General features: G+C 34.1%; 1 protein-coding gene, 1 long non-coding RNA gene and 1 pseudogene across 2 annotated transcripts; all 3 read left to right on the top strand.

Moving 5' to 3' along the window:
- Positions 1 to 1,631: 1,631 nt before the first annotated feature.
- On the top strand, positions 1,632 to 5,177 carry LOC122301338 (AP2-like ethylene-responsive transcription factor TOE3). Its single transcript, XM_043112615.1, has 8 exons — positions 1,632 to 2,748; positions 2,936 to 2,961; positions 3,064 to 3,094; positions 3,178 to 3,265; positions 3,356 to 3,501; positions 3,805 to 3,911; positions 4,023 to 4,129; positions 4,765 to 5,177. Exons 1-8 carry the CDS (start codon positions 2,210 to 2,212, stop codon positions 5,011 to 5,013), a joined length of 1,293 nt encoding a protein of 430 aa, XP_042968549.1. The 5' UTR covers positions 1,632 to 2,209; the 3' UTR covers positions 5,014 to 5,177.
- Positions 5,178 to 7,985: 2,808 nt separating this feature from the next.
- LOC122301337 lies at positions 7,986 to 13,608 on the top strand. Its single transcript, XR_006240170.1, has 3 exons — positions 7,986 to 8,490; positions 8,856 to 9,112; positions 13,111 to 13,608. It is a non-coding gene; the product is annotated as an uncharacterized LOC122301337 (long non-coding RNA).
- Positions 13,609 to 13,757: 149 nt separating this feature from the next.
- Positions 13,758 to 17,574, top strand: LOC122301336 (annotated as a pseudogene).
- The last annotated feature ends 1,010 nt before the right edge of the window (positions 17,575 to 18,584 follow it).

Below are 18,584 nucleotides of genomic sequence, written 5' to 3'. Positions count from 1 at the left end.
CTTTTTGAGTACGTAGATTCCGATCGAACAGTTAAATGATAGTAGACACTAAAGAAATTAGAAGAAAGATCATAACATGCCAAAGTCAATAAATTTTTTTTAATATAAAATCCGATGATGATTTGTAATTAACTACTACGTACTCTTGTAAGAAAATTGAAGTACACTAGACCTTTTATTCGTCCTAATACTTTTATTAATTTGGATTCTAGAGCTTAAAGTAAATGGAATGTTGACATTGATATTTAAAAATTGACAAACTTTCCTTTCAGTAAATCGATATTGAAAAACAAACAAGATAAGTGATCACTGATAATAATAAGATAAATTGGTCAAATGAACAACACAAAAACGTGGGGACTTATGAAAAACGTAGAAAACATGAGTTTTTAGCATTTTTAAAGATAAGAAGCTGGATGCTTTTTATATTATGAACGTGACAATTGAAGAGAATCTCGAGAACGGTACATAATAATATAGTTTTATGGTATATAAGTTCTGTATATTCCGTTTAAGAAATTAAACTGGGATCCATCATTTTAAAAATAATTTGTTATGTGTAGAGTTTACGCATCCTAAAATTATGAATATAATTCCTAGCTTCCAAATTACACGATGCAAAATGTTTCTTACAACGTTAGTAAATAAATACAAAACTTCCGGAGTCCTATAAATTCATAGATTGGTCAGTTCCGAGCGCCCCAGCCCGGCCACTGTTTGTATTTAATTGCATCTATGTAGAAGGGGACCAGCACTCATACAATAGTTAAGATATTTAACATAATTTAAGATGGGGTGGTCCTAATTTATCAGAGATCCACGTTTGGCACAGTCAATGTTGTCCAGCAAGGTGGACGTTTGAGCTTGTACGCCTATGATCAGTACGTAGCCGCCGCCACTTAGAGTAGTAGCACATGAATAAGGAGATGAAAACTGAATGCATGCCCAGCTTCATTTTCGTATTCGTTGGAATTAAAAACCTACGGCTTTACCATTTAGGGAAATGCTGGTCCTGCATGCCATCCAATTTTAGGCCCAAAATCGTCAATATATAATAATGGATCGAATTGGGAGTTTCATAAATTTTGCCTCGAACGTGCATGTCTGTAATAATTGATGAAAAGGGACGTCATGTCATTGTAGAGGCCATCCCAAATTTAAGTTACCAACTACTCATCCTTCTAAGCACGTAGATGGATTTAATGATCAATAACCAAATTGGGCAAGATTTCTCATTAATTTTTGTAACCATTTTGGGATGAAACATGAATGCATGCATTAATCGGCATAAAAAGTGTATATGTACCATTTTGGTCCCAAATAACTTGGGATCAATTTAGTTTGATCAAGTTCTTCTAGATTTTCACTCAAACTTCAAAGGTCTGGAGGAGAAATCAACACAGAGAAAAGTTTCAAAAGATTTATTGTCGTTGTGACTTGGCATTTAACAAAATTATATATATTTCATGATCTACACGTCATTTCTCTTATCGCTTCTTCAAATTAGTTTTTAATTGGTTCTTTTAATATATATATATATATTTGTTTGGTCGTTAAGAACGATGAGATTAGAGGACTGTGGCTGCTAGGCGGCTATAGGTAGTGATAATGCTGGGGTAGAAATAGGTTTAGAAGGGAGGTGAGAAACGAAGGTGAAAGGGGTGTAAAGTTGAAACACAACAACCCAAAAGTGCTGCAAGCGTGGAACCACGCTCTACTTCTACCTACAAAGTGAACATATCGATATCCCACCGCTTTGGCTCTTTCTTTCAAAGTACCAAGACTCCCCCAGCCTGTTTCTTTCTTGTGCCTCACAATCCTCTGATCATCTATTATTGCCTCTCTCTTACCGCCTCCTCTGATCCCTTTTCTCTCCACTCGTCCCCTCTCTCTCTCTCTCTCTCTCTCTCTGCCTGTGGACTGTTTACTTGCAGGCATTTATAAAGCCTCAAGACGGCTCTTTTTTGTTGTTATTAATAACTTAGGTGCAGCTCTCTCTCTCTCTGTGCCCAGTACCGTTGCAGAGAGGAAGCTATACTTTGCAATACCTCTCAAAAAAAGAATTTTTAGCTGCTATTGTTCGGTATTTGTTGAAGAAGATTTTGCCATGCATATGGGTTTTTCATGTCAAGCTTACAGTGCCATGTAAAACGGATTTTTTTTTCTTTGAATATTAAACAGCCAGGACAGAGTCGAAGAAAAAGAAAATATGTTGGATCTCAATGTTAAAATCCTCTCCAGTGCTTCACTTTGTGATGAAAAGGTGGAGACGTCAATGGAAGTGGAGAAACTCCCACCGGGATCAGGAACACAAATGGAAGACTCAGGGAGAAGTTCCACCTCCTCCGTTGTCGAAGAAGCTCCAAACAATACCCGAGATCATGAAGACTCTTCCAAAAACTCCTATGAATTCATCTTCGACATCTTGAGAAAAGAAAATTGCGGTACTGCCCGTCCCACCAAGGAGGTCAAGGGCGAAAATCCGACATCGGAATTCGTTACGCGACCCCTTTTCCCGGGTACCGGCGAAACAGGAGGCGAGGAGTCTGAGTTAGGGTCAGGGCTGTCGTCGAGGCCTCAATGGTTGAACTTGTCGTTTTCTGTAACGGGTGGTCAGGCCGAGCCGAGAATTTTGCAGCAGAAGCAACAGCAGGTGAGGAAAAGGAGGCGTGGGCCGAGGTCTCGGAGTTCGCAGTACCGGGGCGTTACGTTTTACCGGAGAACCGGGCGATGGGAATCACATATATGGTATTAATTTCCATCTATAAGGATATATGTATGTTTGTTCATAAATAAACCCTCGTATGTTTCAATGGTTAATGTTCTTTATTGATCTCGACTCTTATCACATGAGCTGTTACATAAATGGTTTCATTTTAAATACATTGAGTGAATTTTCTTCAGTGGTCTGAATTTATTCTCTCCTGATGTACAGGGATTGTGGGAAACAAGTATATTTAGGTAAGAAGATGATCTTTAATATCACTATTAGGAAACAAATTCGCTGAATAATTTTATGGTTTTTCGGATATTTTGACGAATTCGGGTGTTGGTATTTTTCAGGTGGGTTTGACACTGCTCATGCCGCTGCTAGGTGAGTTTGTTTAATATTTTGAATTAACATAATTTGCTTTATGATTGATTTGATAGTCCTGAGTTTGGACCTTGTGATTTCAGAGTATATGATCGAGCTGCGATTAAATTCCGTGGAGTTGACGCTGATATTAATTTTGACATAAACGATTATGAGGAAGATATGAAGCAGGTGGAAGTGGGATGTGTTTAACGGCTGATTGCTGCAATTTTGTGAATATCGGATTGCAAACTGACTGTAATTTGATTGATCCATGCGCAGATGATGAATCTGTCAAAGGAAGAATTTGTACATCTTCTTCGTCGCCACAGCACAGGATTCTCTCGTGGGTGCTCAAAATACAGAGACATGACCCTGCACAAATGTGGTCGATGGGAAGCTCGTATGGGACAATTCATGGGGAAGAAGTAAGAAACATTCCTTTAGCTAAAACTTCATTTCTGATGATTTTTAATCAGATGTGGACGTCAAAAGTTGGTATATATTGTACTTCTACTTCTATGCACCGTCTTGATTGTTCAGAACTTGTCATTTTGACCTTCCCATGGTAGGAATGAAATCTAATATTGTTATTCGACACTGAAGCAGAAGCAGCAAGGTCCTTGTGATCACGAATTTATTGGCCTTGGACACTAATCTGTGGTCTGAAATCTGATTTAGATGGGTTCAATCTACCAGAAATCTTTATTTTCCTTCTTTTTTCAATCCAGGGCCTACGATATTGCAGCGATCAAATCGAATGGAAAGGAAGCAGTGACCAACTTTGAGCCAAGCACCCATGAAGGGGAGATAATTGCAGATGACAATAATGATCAAGGTAATATATATAATAGATTCCTATCTTTTCATTTGACTTTATGGAAGGTAACTCCTTTTCGCACTTAGAAATAAAAAGAATGTTAATGAATTTCTAGTGCTATGAATTCAGGAAAGCCAATCCACAATCTGGATCTAAGCCTCGGGGTTTCTAACAGATCAAAGGGGAAGGACAGTGGGGTCGATTTTCATTTTCATTGCAACAGAGACAGATTAGTGGTATGATCACTCCATTTATATTCGGCCTTTAAGTGTTAAGACATGTTTTCTCCAAGTCATCTTTTAGAGATGTATGAAATGCATGTGGCCAGTAGCAGCACATTAGCATATATTCAGATTCCCATCAGACAGCTCTTACCTTCCCATACTGTCTGGTAGGGGGATCATTTACTTTACCTTGTGGGAAGCTTGTAAGTTACAATAGTGTGAGTACGACTGATATTGGCAATGGCAGGTTTTTCCATTCCTTTGCTCATTGTTTTAGGTCTCTTTAGTATAGCCATGTTATCCGAGTACATTTTGCAGTCGTTTTCGAGGTCTGATTTGTGGTAGTTGCCAACTCACCATAGCAACCTTCAAATCGCTACCTATCCTTCTCTTACTATCTGCCTCTTGGTTAAACGATTGCTGGCTTGTCATGCATGTTAGCATTTCTTAGAGACTTTGCAGAAAATCAGAACCAGAGTTGAAAAGGATTTGACATGGTTTAACTCAGTACTTATGTTTTAAGAATAATCAATAATCTGATATTATGATGTCTAAGCATTCTCTCAGATCATGCAAATGAATTTCTTCTTTTTGATCATTTCAGATTTATTAACTAGAACTTAAGTTGGGTTATCTTTTACTTGCAGGGCGTTAGGGCCACAGAGCAGACAGATGAAACTGTTTCTTCTCCAAGATTTGTAAACTGGGCATGGCAAATGCAGAGCAATGGGATTGTTAGTGCAATGCCAGTATTAGCAAGTGCAGCATCATCAGGATTCTCTTCTTCTACAGCTACTGTTCCATCAGCCATCCTCCAATCCAATCTCCAGAACCATCTTGGCCGTCCTTTACCTACCACATCCACCACCAACGTTTCCAACTACTTCAATTTCTAGGAGCTGAAAACAGGATGCAATGATTTTGCCTTATTATACCTTTAGAAGGGTAGGTAAGGTAGACAAAGTTAGTCAATTATAAGAATCAAATCACCACCAGTCTCTACTCTGTTGAGATATGCATGATATTATTACACGAAGCATATATTCCTACAGTTCTTTCTATTCCGAACACTTTTCTCCGATGTTGCATGGCCTTAAAAGGCTTTTATCAGCAGCACAAATCTCAATAAATTACTTGGAATTTTACCCTAAGAATTTGGCTAAATTCATGTGATTGATGACACATCACCAATATAATAAATATCGATTTTATTAAAATATAAATTAAATAATTAAATTTACGTATTATCCTCGGCTTAAACTATTGGACACGTGTGTTTTAATAGGTTTGACTTTTCTTACTATTTTAAGTTTTAGTATTAGTAGATGGCTTTTCTTTGGATGTAGCACAAAGCTCCGGAGTCTCACCAGCATTTGAGTGCCTTTCTTGCTTGTGAATACGTACCTTCTATCCATTATCTGCAACTCTACCTCTCATTTTTCTTCTGTTTAAAACAGTCCAATAATTCATTCTGGTATTAAAGTAGGGGACAAGTCTGAACCGTAATTTTATAATTTAAATGCAACTTTATTCTTTGACTCCATTTAAATTTAAAATTTTATGTATTGGGTATATTCACGAGGGAGAGTCAAGATGATAATTGATTGTGTTTGAATTTTTTTACAAATTTAAGAATGATATTAGATACAGTTTTGAAGTGTGTAAGTATTGTACGTGTAATTTTTTTTAAAAAAAGTAGAGTTTATTATTAAAAAATTAGTTTTTATTCATGTGGGTCTCATAGTCACTCACTCTTTAAAAAAAGATTATATATCACTCACGTATTTTATGATTGTAAATATTATTTCTCTATTTAAAAATGCCCAAATCAGCTTTAGAGTATTGTCAATGGCTTATGCATGTTTATATTTATCTTCATATTTACATAATATCTTTATAAATTGGTCTATATTAGATTATGCATATTTAAAATTTTACATAACTATGAATAATATTTCTTCAAGTTTGAAGAAGCACCATTTATTCTCCAAATATTATTTTACTGTTTTTTTTCTCTCTTAGTACTCATTAAAATCAACTTTATAAAATTTCTATTAAGATTATTTTAATATATGAAATTTGTATTAAGTTGATGATACAAAGTGTTTTTTAGTCTATTAATATTTATTGATAAAATTAGTCATTTTGATATATGAAATTTGTAATATTTAGATATATGAAATTTGTATTTTTGAACACATTGTATTAGTTGTAAAATATATAAAAATAATAATTTTAAGAAAAATATAAAAATATTTTTTTATTATTTGATTCAAAGATATATAATTTAATATGTGAGTTTTTTTTATATATAAAATTAAACTTCAAAAAATATAATTTTAAAGATGGAAATTAATGGCGGCAGTACTAGCGAAAAATTTTATACGAAAATGGATGGCCTGGGTTGAGTGAGTCCTGAAAAATCGTGTACCATATGACTTGCTGGTTGATTTGCGCTTAAGTCAACTTCAACTTCAACCCACGTAAGTTGCAATGAAAGCATACGCACATGACATTAATGGGTATTAATTGATTCTGTCCCTAAAAAAGAACATGGTGATTAATTAACAAGGTCATCTGACCTTCATTAGATGACTCTTCAAACATATTACTCAATTCTATGAATGGTTAGTAAGAGTATTTTCATCCAATTCTTTATTTTTATTCTTATAATTTAATTTAAAATTATATTTTTTCAATTTTTTTTTTTAAATTTTATTCATCTTTCAAAAATTTCTTACATCTCATTTTCTATTCCTATCTCTATTATATTAAATAATATTTTTTTATTATTTTTTTCTTTCAATTTTATTTATAAATTTAACTACGTATTCAATATTTTTTTTTTATTTTTTGAATTATTACTCTAGTGAATATTTTAAATTTAAATTATTTTTTGTGGGTATGATAATATTTTTATAATTAAATTTTTTATATTTTCGTAATTATTTAAATTATTTTAAAATTATTATTTAAAATTATAATAAATATGAGTAATAGAAAGTGTAGATGATTGAAAGTATATAAATATAATAAAAAGTCTAAATAATTAGAATAAAATATTAATAAAAAATAATATGGGGATGTATAGTAGTTTGAATCACTGTACATTTCACAAATACTTTTCTCAAAATGGAAATCCAAACGCAGACATCATTTTAAGCAAAATCTTAAAATTTCTATTAAATTATGGGGATAGGTATCCTTTACAGTACCGAATGGGGATGCTAACATCGCTTCTCTTTCTCTAGTAATCTCGTTTTTATTTCATTCAACAGCTTAGGTGCTGTTAAGAGACATATATATATATATATATATATTTTTTTTTTTCTCGAATTTGATCATTACATTCATATCGATTGATGTGTATGTTCAAAATTGCTTTTCATTCACATAGTTAATACTTGAAAATATTTAAATACCAATTCATAAAACTGAAATGTTAAAAGCAACCATGACCATTATTTGTTTTTTATAAAAAGGAATGATAGTTATAGTTATGAATATATATATATATATATCTCGTGTAATTATTTTAAAAGAAAGAAAGAAATAAATAAATAATTTTTTTTTATTTTAAAATAATTTTTTAATAATAAATTTTATTCTATTTTAAAATAAAGAAAATTCTTCTTATCATCCTCACATTTCACACACTACATTTATTTTAATTTTTTTTTCATTTTTTTTATAATAAATATATAGTGTGTAGATGATAAATAGAATAATTTAATTAGTTTAATAAGAATAAAATGAAATAAAAAATATTATTTTAATATATAAAATGTGTGGTGTGGGATGATGTGTAGCATTTCTCTTAAAATAATTGTATAATATTTACTTGATTTCTTCGGAGCGTGAGAGGTGATTGACAATCCTCGTCGTACGGCCCAATTACAACGTCTGTTTGGAATCAAAACCAGGCTCATAAACTCTCCGCAGGCGCACGCCCAGCAGTCTCTCGGTCTCGGATCTTGATCTGAAAGCAAAATGTGGCGAACCATTTCGACGCCCATCTCAGAGGACTAGGTCTCTTCACTTCCTCCACGCAATCTTTCCTTCTCGCTCAAAGCCCTGCCTACAATCCTCACTGTTTCCCCCGAGTCTCACACTCTATACGTCCACAAAGCCCTCATCTTCTGCACAATCGACGCACCCTCCGTCTCCTCGATCCCCGGCCTCGGAATCCGCGGTCTCGGTTCCAATTTCGGTTTGATCGTATGCGGTGCATTTCCTCGGACTCTCCGGCGCCCACATTGGATTGGAACGACCCGGTGTCGTGCTCGGTGGTCGGCAACGGAGACAATGGCAGCGTGGAGGTGGATACTTAAGCCCTCTATTCTTGTCAGAGACTATTTCTTCTTCTCTACCAGGTTTGCTTCTTTTTATTCATTTCCATTTTTTCCGAGAGTTGATATCAGTTTAGGTTTTCTATTTGTTTATCCATTTGTCAATTTCAAAGTGGAATTGTAAAGGCAACATGAAAACAGAGCGGGAAACGATTTCGAAGCTCGTTTATAATTACTTGATTAACCTATCAAAAAAATAATAATTACTTGATTACGTTCGAAAGCTGTATCCAGAGTGATTTGTTTACTCTATTTTTCTAGGAACATTTAGGAAAAAATACGCCTTTTTCCATTCTCTTTTACATTTATATCTGCTATTTAGTTACATCGAATTAGCATACATATATGCTTCTGAATTTTTTAGTTGCTTTTTTTTTTTTTTAATGTAGTGTGTGAGAAGGTTAACGGAACACCAATTTTATTCTGCCAACATTGCGAAAGACTGATTAGTCTGTTCTTAAGTTCGGCATCGGGGCTTGGCTTTGTGGTATGAGACTAATCAACTGGAAGAGCTTGCCAGGACGGCTTGGTAAGCAAGCAAGCAGGCGCCAACTCCCAGTTCCTTCTCTTCTCTATTTTTTGGGCCCCTGTGAACATAGGAATTGGATGGATGACTCACTCTCTCTTGGATCTTTGCGAGACCATTGTAAGTTTGTTTCTTTGGTTTGCATGCCATGAATATGCTCATCTTTTGTTTTACTTGTAAATAAAAAATAAAAAAAGGCTCATCTTTTATATCTTAACCATAAAGTGTTGTATATGCGCTTGTATTGTAATTAACCGTGTTAATTGGCACAGTTTTGTTTCGGGATTTGAGTGCTTTCTTAGGTGGAAGTAACTGCTGTACGTTGTAGTTTTTCAGTATGGGTCCATTGTCTTGTTTAATGCCCACGAAGATGACGTTGATGACTATTTGAAAGTAAGGGTGAATTCGGTCCGGTCCGGTGAGGTTTTACGGATCGGACCAGACCTATTCGGTCCAGGGTTTTTTCACTCTGGACCGAACCGAACTTCATATGGTCTGGTCCGGTCCGGTCCCATTCGGTCCGGTCCGGTCCTGTCAGTCCGTTCGGTCCACCCTATGACTTTTTTTTTTTTTCAATTACATTTTGTTTAATACTTATGTAATTATATTGTGACATATTTAATATATATACATATAGTATACTATTATATATATTAGTAATACACTACTACTATTAGTCTATTAGTAATAATACTATAACTAATAACTATATGTAATAATAGTAATAGTGATAACTATATATGTAACTATATCATGTAATAATAATAGTAATATATGTAACTATATGTAATACTAATAACTAATACTATTAGTCTATTAGTACTAATATTATAACTAATAAATATATGTAATGATAGTGATAATATATGTAATATTATATTAAATAATAGTAATACTCTTATTACTAATATTCTATGTAGTTATAGTGATTTAATACTAACATATTACATATTAAGTTAACTATACTAATACTATTATAAATTTACAAATATATGATATATTATAATTTATACTATAACTTTTATAATATGTTAATACATTAATATATATACTAGTACTATATATTTTTTTGATCGGTTATACTAGTACTATATATTATAGTTAATAGTTATATATTAAAGAATATAGTAATACATTGATACTAAATACATATATAATATAGTTATAGACTTACAATGATTTAGTTATTATGAATTTATAATTAGTATAACTATATAATTGTATTAGTATTAGACTATTAGTAATTCAATTTGACTATATTATATTAGTAATATTAGTTATGTTGAACTTGAATCAGTTAGTTAGTATAACTGTATTCTATATTATTAGTATTAATATAAATATTAGTATTAGTTGTAACTATATAGACTATATTAAAATTGAGAGTCTTAGACTATATAATAGACTAATAGTATTAGTACAACTATATAAGTATACTGTATAGCTATATATTAGTTTTAATTATAGTGATTAGTATAACTATATAATAGTAGACTATTAGTATAACTATATATTAGTATTAGTTATACTATTATAGTGATTTAGTATATTATAATTTATATATTATATTTATACTATAACTCTTATAATATATTAATATATACTAGTACTATATATTATAGTTATATATTAAAAAATATAATAATACATTCATACTAAATATATATAGTTATATTTCTAGTGATTTAGTTATTAACTTATTATGATTAGTATAACTATATAAATTATAATATAGTGATAACTATATTAATTAAATATAAGTATATTGATAATTAAATTATATTAATTATAGTGATAAATATACTATATAGCTATACATAGTATTAATTATAGTGATTAGTATAACTATATAAATCATATAATAGTATATTAGTATTAATAGTAAACTATTAGTATAGGTCACTATAGCTATTGTTGAAGTATTAGTTATAGTGATTTATATAACTATATTAGTATAAGTATAAGTATAATCTATATTAGACTATTAATATTTTTTTATACCATATATAATTATATAATTAATTATATACAACTATTATATAAATAATAATTTTTTTTTAATCCATTCGGTCCGGTCCGGAGTGAAAAACTCCCGAATTAGGACCGGACCGAATACCTTCAGTCCCTTTAAAATTGGACCGGGACCAGATCGGACTCATTCAGTCCGGTCCGGTCCGATCCGGTCCAAAAATAATCGATCCGATCGGTTTTTCCGGTCCGAACCATTCGACTTTCAACCCTATTTGAAAGTCGTAGAAAAATAAGCATTGCGATTACTGCCCACAATGAGAAAGGACGGTAAGGTCTAATGTTCATAATTCTTTTATTTCAATATAAGTTACTGTTTTCTCACTTACGAAAAAAGTTTACTGGACACCCCGGGATTAGACGTTGTACCTGACACCCGATGCCAATGACAAAAAAAAAAAATTAAAAGGGTTACTAGGTTGTCTCTTGTAAATATCTATAAATCATTTTATGAGGAAACTGTTTTGGAAAAAGAATATTCTACAGTAGCCAGCAGGAGTTTTGTTTTTTTTTTTTCACTCAGCCAGTAGACAGCAGGAGTTAGCATTTCAGTGTTTGTCCAGCATGCGAAAGTAGCACCAACGGTCAAAGCTGAACTTACTTTTAGTGACTGATACGGTAGAAAGTACAGTAGATGCCCTTATTTGCTTTAGATACTTATCCTTGTATTTGTTCCTCTCGATTTTGGCAAAATCATTTGCACTTATCTTTTGCCTGGAAAATATATTATGGACACAGCTAAGGTTTTTTTAAGTAGGGAGAAGGATAGGTTATTGGTAATAGGTTTTTCGAGGATTTTGATTGGTGAACCTTAAAAAGTTCATTTTGACGTTACGGTAGGTTGTTCTGTTTATCTTTTTTGGGGACAAGCTACCAATCGAAAAAATACATGTCCATTGTTTGTAAATAGCTATTTCAAATTTGTTTAATGATCATAAGACCATTCTACGAAATCCTATATAGGTATCTCATATTGACTTTAGAAATAATTGTGTCATCTTCATCTCATACTCGACATCTTTGCCTGGGATGTACTACACCATCTAGGGCTTTGTTTTGATAGAAGAAGCCTCTCTACCTATCTCATCTCATCTAATTATTACAATTTTCTTAAACTCCTACATAAAATAAAATAAATAATTCAACTTTTTTCAAATCTCAAAACAAAAATAATATTAAAAAATAATATTCTAATAATATTTTATCCAATTTTCAACTTTCATCTTATTATCTTATATCATCTCAACTCACTATTCAAACCTCCAATTCTTATAGGCATCTTGACATTTTTGACAAGTACAAATATCTAAGTAACAACGTCATCCGGAATCTATAAACAGGTCTTCCCACATCACTTAATTATCAGTTTTGGTGGACATATAATTTCAGCAGATGCATTAGACATTTTGATGAACTCTATATCAAAGATTGGAGCAGATTCATCTTGTTTGGATGACTCAGCATAATCCATACACAAGATAGAGTTTTTGGGAAAATTAGGGATAACAAGATCAAATGCATTATGTTTGGATGATGTTGGATTCTGAAAGCCATTGCAAATGAGTGATCTCCTTGAAAACATCACAAGGCTTTTTTCCTCTCTCTTTATTTATTTCATTCTCTCTCATTAGACTATTGCTTAAATAACAAAACGAGTTTGTGCATTTGTATGATTATCCCGCAATTTGGGTGATAGAGTTTTGGAATGTTTTTGGTGGGGGCTTTCCTTTCACTCTGATTGTAGGGACTCCTAAAAAGTTTGAGCATCTTTAGCTGCACTCTGTACACCCCATCATTTTCTTCTTTTCTTTTCTTTTCTTTTTTCTTTTATTATTATTATTATTATTATTATTATTATTTTTTTTTTATTTTGTCGTTTCGTTTTGGGCTGAACCTAAAGCTTATACTATCCCCATTCCCCACTTAAGCTTTTATAATTTGTAATATAAAGTGGGTTTGAAGCATGCTGTGTGTTAAGAAAGCACATCTCCAAGATTTCTGGTGTAATAAAATAGATCTAAAGACCTTAGCATATTAAGAGTTTATTCTTTCAGTACTAATAGTTAGATTTTCTGTTTTAAATCTCCAAGTCAAGGAGGAGCAAAGATCAAGAAGCAGGAGTAGCACTGTAACACAGCTTGGAGGCATCTCAAATCTGCTGCATGTCTTGGGCATCCAACAACATCATACTTATTACGACGACTCCCAGAGAGTCTTGAGTGACGAATCCACAAGCATGACACTGATACTGTCCACCACCATACATAGTCTTCTGACAGTGACTCTGGCATGCCTAAATGATCCATCATTCAGCCCACTCTGCAACTCCACAACTTCATTAGTCAAGTGGGTCCTCACCACAGACCTATATATATATATATATTAGGATCGATATTATATTTGATTCCACGAACTGTTTTTGAACCAGATCTTCCTTTAAATGTGTATCTATTCCCTATTTATTAACTCATACATGGCAAATCATGGGTCTCGTTTGTGAGAGCACTTCCTAAATTTTTATTGTTATGTTTACATTTTTGTATATCCCCTCATAATATATACTTGACCATTCTTTTTGTTTTTCTTAATCTATCTTGCTTACCAGGTAATAAATAATATAGTTCCTACCATGAACTATGAATAAACAATAAATAATGAATCCTAATAATATGAAAAAACGGACACAGAAATCCAAAACAAAAATAACACTAGAAAAATGCATGTTTCATTAAAAAAAAAAAAAAAACTCAAAACTTTTTATGTGTGAGTGATGTCCCTTAATTCCTATATATTTATCACGAACACCTAAGACCTCTACTGCAAGGCAACTAAACTAGCTAAAACCTAGCTCGCAAGTTCAGACACAGCGAATGGAAACCTTGGAAGCGAAGCTCTCCCCCAAGACGACAATACCCGAAGAAGATGATCGTCCACAAGCATATGAGAAATCCAAACGAGGAGGCTGGATTACCTTTCCCTTCATTACAGGTCTCTCTCTCTCTCTCTCTCTCTCTCTCCCTCTCTCGCGCCCGCACGCTATTTGTTACATGTAACATAAACTTGTCCTTATCATTCAGTTGGTGTAAACATGGCCGAAATTACTTAATTGCACTACTGTTTTGAACATGCAGGAAGCGTGATGGCCGGGTCTTTCCATAGCAGCCGCTGGGTGGGCGTCGAATCTGATAGTTTTGTAATAACAGAATTTAACGTGAAAAGCATAACCGCTATAAAAATATCCAACGTCGTTCTCGGTTGCAGCAGTGTCTTTCCCCTTGCCAGTGCCATCATCGCCGACTCTTTCTTCGGCTCTTTCCCTGTTGTCAGCTTCTTCGCCTTCGTTTCCTTATTGGTTATTAATCTTGCTTTTATTTTTCAAACTTTCTATATATTCGGGGTAATGAATTACTGGTAACGGAAGATCAAAACTAATTAAGAGCCCATCTTAGATGAAACCTAGCTAACGCAATTCCTTTTCATTTTATTTCCATTCTTGAGACTACAGGGTATGATCATGTTTGGATAGGAGTGAGAGAAATCTGTCAAAGAGGTTTGGATAGGATAGAAATAGAGATGGACTCCTTAATTATGGTAAATTGGGTGAGAAAGAAAAAATGCCCAATCTGGTACCTGGTAGACTTCTGGGAGAAATTGATGGCAGCACTAAGAGAAAAAACATTCTCAATCCAACATGTATTCAGACAAGCCAATGCACCAGCTGATTTCTTGGCCCAAAAAGCTTCGGAAAATAGTGCAGGTTTTTGGACAGAGTTGGCATCCATCCCCTGCCTCTTGAAGGGGTTATATAGGACAGATAAACTTGGCCTTCCTTATATTAGAAATGCTCTGTAAAGGGCCATCCTTGTGCTCTATAGAATGGTTTAGCTAGAGGTCTTTTTTCCCCTTTTTGTGTTGTATTGTCACTAAGCATATGGTTTCTCAGCCAAAAATGAGGTTATTTATATAAAAAAAAAAACTGACAAAAAAAAAAAAAAGGGTATGATCATGTTCACCCTAATGGCAACAATACACAACTTGAGGCCAGCGCGCAGCATGTGCAATTCGCTCCTACACGTGTGAAGCCCCATCAAATCTTCAATATGCAGTCCTCTACATGACCTTAACGCTTGCTTCACTAGGGCTTGGAGGCACGCCCTTCACAATTGCGTCAATGGGAGCTCAGCAATTTGACAAGAACAAAGATCAAGCAACATTCTTTGGCTGGTATTATCTCACTTTGTACTTTGCTAATATAATCAGCTTCACTGCAATTATCTATATCCAAGACAGCGTGAGCTGGGGATTTGGGTTCGCATTATGCGCCCTTGCAAATGCCATTGGCTTAGCCTCACTTGTACTGGGAAAGCGATTGTATCGCCAAGTTAAGCCAAAAGGAAGCCCTTTCATGAGCATAGCTCGTGTCCTAGTTGCAGCCATTAGGAAAAGGAAAGCATCAGGAGGTTTTGGAAGCCAGGATTATTATTATTCGGGAGCAACCCAGATGTTCAAAATGGAAGACAGTTCATCAAGTAAAAGGTTCAGGTATGATCAATTTTTTTAAATATGTCAATATTGTTTTTTAAAGATTTGTACCCATTCGTTTCATGTACTCATCATGAATTGAGTACTGCGTATATATAAAACTTATAATAAGGATGAATGTGATGCATGTGACAATTAATTAATGTACTATTTGTCCACAAGATAATCTTATATGTATATAAATTTAGAAATGTGTAAAACAAGAAATATTTTTATACATAATTACATATCCATCTGGGCTCGTGATTAGCGGCGACTGGCCATGATATATTGTTTATTAAAGAACGAGCAATGGGTGGCGTATGGGGTCTGTCCAATATATATATATAATTTTGAAATATGCAAAACAAGTCATGATACTGTTAATGTTCATCCGGGCTCATGATTAGTGGCGAGTACTGGCCATGATGTCTTGTTCATTAAAGGACAATGAGGAGTAGGTGAATGGCTTGTTAAAAATATTGAAAGCAATATTTTAAATTATTAGCACTTCAAATACAATTATAATTAATTTAGCTCGTTAAAATGATAAAAAGGGTGAGTTTAGGATTGTCATTTTAAACATTGAAGATTCCAAATGTTTTACACTTTACATCCTAAGATATTTAATTAATCGATGCTTATATTAAACCATTAAATTATCATGATATGATATCACCATTAATCAACCAAATTCGATCGTTAAGATGTTGTGTTATTAAGTCGGAGGTTTATGATATTTTCAAGTCACATAATTAACTTGATTTTCTCTCCCAAAAAATGAAAACTCTCCCAACCTACCTCGTGCATGGTTGGGTCTATCCGATATAGTTGATTCCTAACATGCATTATGATCTATACTTATAGTTTTCCTTAAAACTCCTGTTTTATTTATGTGTAGAGTAACTTAAATGCTACTCTTTCCATTCATGCACACATGCGTGGATGCAGCTTCTTGAATCGTGCAGCACTGAAAACTGAAAGCGACAGACAATCAGACGGCTCGTATGCAAGATCATGGAGGCTATGTATCATGGAAGAAGTGGCTGATCTCAAAAGCCTGCTCAAAATTATGCCACTTTGGTCCACTGGAATTTTATTAGGTACCGCAATAGGTATCTTTAGTAGCCTCACAATACTCCAAGCCTTAACCATGAATCGACACCTTGGGTCCCATTTCAAAATCCCAGCTGCATCATTCCTTGTCTTCAACCTATTAGGAACGGCCATCTCAATCTTCATCATTGACCATTTCCTCCTCCCCACGTGGCAAAATCTCACCCGTCAATCTTTGATACCCCTCCAACGTATCGGAGTTGGCCACATCATCAGTATCCTTTCCTTGGCAGGGTGTGCTCTAATTGAAACCAGACGACTGCATGTGATCGGAAGCCATCGACTCGATCGGGGGCCAACCCGGCCAGATTGTGCCCATGTCAGCCCTATGGCTTGCACTGCCACTTGTCATGATAGGCGTTGGCGAGGGATTCCATGTCCCGGGTTTATTTGCACTGTGTTATGAAGAATTTCCAGAATCTTTAAAAAAGTACATCTACAGCCATGGCATCCTTACTAATCGGAATTGGGTTTTATCTAAGCACGGCGATTATGGATTTGATAGAAAGAACCACGGGATGGTTACCGGATAATATTAATGATGGGAGATTGGATTATGTTTATTGGATATTGGTAGTGGGGACAGTCGTGAATTTTGGGTACTTTTTACTATGTGCCAAGTTGTTCTAGTACAAACATGACGAGGAACATGGTGATCATGGGCCTTCTGGGCTAGTTCACTGAGGTCAAGGTTTTAATCGCACGCAGGTAATACTTGGATAATATACATACATTGCAAAATCATGCTTGCATGTATGCAAAAATCAAAGGCTGTTTTTCTCTCGATCGATATTTGTGTGATGCTTTGAAGAAGTTAGTTACTTCTTTTCCCCTATTCTATGTATGAAAATTGTGTACTTTTTTGGATGCTACCGCAAGTTTAGTAGCATATATAAAAGAAGTGAAAAAAAATGATAATTTGCCAATAAAAAAGGAAAATAGAAAAATTCAATACAAAAGATCCCTTTCATTTGTTTGCTGGCAAGGTAGGTTTGAACACTGGCGTAGGTGATTTTAATCATCATTTTACCGACGACACAGCCAGGGTCTTTTATGTAGATCATACTTTTGAACCCTCATATGCGCGCTTCTCGTCGATGAAGAACTTAATTAGCTTGAGTTAAGCTTACTCTTGCTGTCAAGACTACTCAAGAACGTCCCCCTACTACAATGGAGAAAGTAATTAAACGAACATGATCAACAAGACGCTCATAAAAGCATTAATTAAGCAGTTGCTCGGAAGGCCGACTTCTTGCATGTAAAAAAATTGCTTCGATAAAACCTACAAATTCCCTTCTTCTTCTTTTTCAGTTACGGAATTCAATATTCTAGAATTGATCTAGACGAGCATGCATTTTCGTTTTTTCTTCCTAATGCAACAAGCTGCGCGCATGGGCAATGAAAATGTAACTAGCTGATGTTTATAATATTTGTCGGGACGTCATTATAATAATATCTTCATGATTTGTTGAAATCATCTTACGAGATCATGTAAGTGTAAAAAATGTAATATTTTTTCCTATATAGATATCAGACGGACTTAAATTATAATCCAACTCCCATCCTTTTAAAAAAACGATTATGATCTATTTCTAAGTAAGAAGGGAAGCATCGTCTTTTTGCTTTCAGATAAACAAACATTAACCTTGATAGTTTTGGATGGTAACGCCGAGGTAAAAGCTTACCGATCGAGGAGATCGAGACCCTAATTGAATCGACCATGCATTTCGGTTCTTACGTCCAAATGTTTTCTTTCTAAATACTCCATGTGGAATTTTGAAATCTATATTTTATAAAACCCTTTTCAGATTACTACGCTGTGGTACTCTTTCTATACGATAGCTGCCATTTATAGTAATTCAGTGCGAATGTGTCCGCGCTCCGCAGAGCAATGTCCTTGAGTCACCTCCAGGTACTCCTACGTACG

This window comes from Carya illinoinensis, chromosome 2 (genome assembly GCF_018687715.1).
Source record: "Carya illinoinensis cultivar Pawnee chromosome 2, C.illinoinensisPawnee_v1, whole genome shotgun sequence".
NCBI lineage: Eukaryota > Viridiplantae > Streptophyta > Magnoliopsida > Fagales > Juglandaceae > Carya > Carya illinoinensis.
This window is presented reverse-complemented; position numbering and strand designations above follow the sequence as displayed.

What these genes read in the sequence shown, in the direction of transcription:
- LOC122301338 (XM_043112615.1), top strand. Translation starts at nt 2,210, where the DNA reads ATGTTGGATCTCAATGTTAAAATCCTCTCCAGTGCTTCACTTTGTGAT. An exon ending in ACTGCTCATGCCGCTGCTAG is followed by an intron (nt 3,095 to 3,177) that starts GTGAGTTTGTTT and finishes TTGTGATTTCAG; the next exon opens with AGTATATGATCGAGCTGCGA. An exon ending in AGATGACAATAATGATCAAG is followed by an intron (nt 3,912 to 4,022) that starts GTAATATATATA and finishes CTATGAATTCAG; the next exon opens with GAAAGCCAATCCACAATCTG.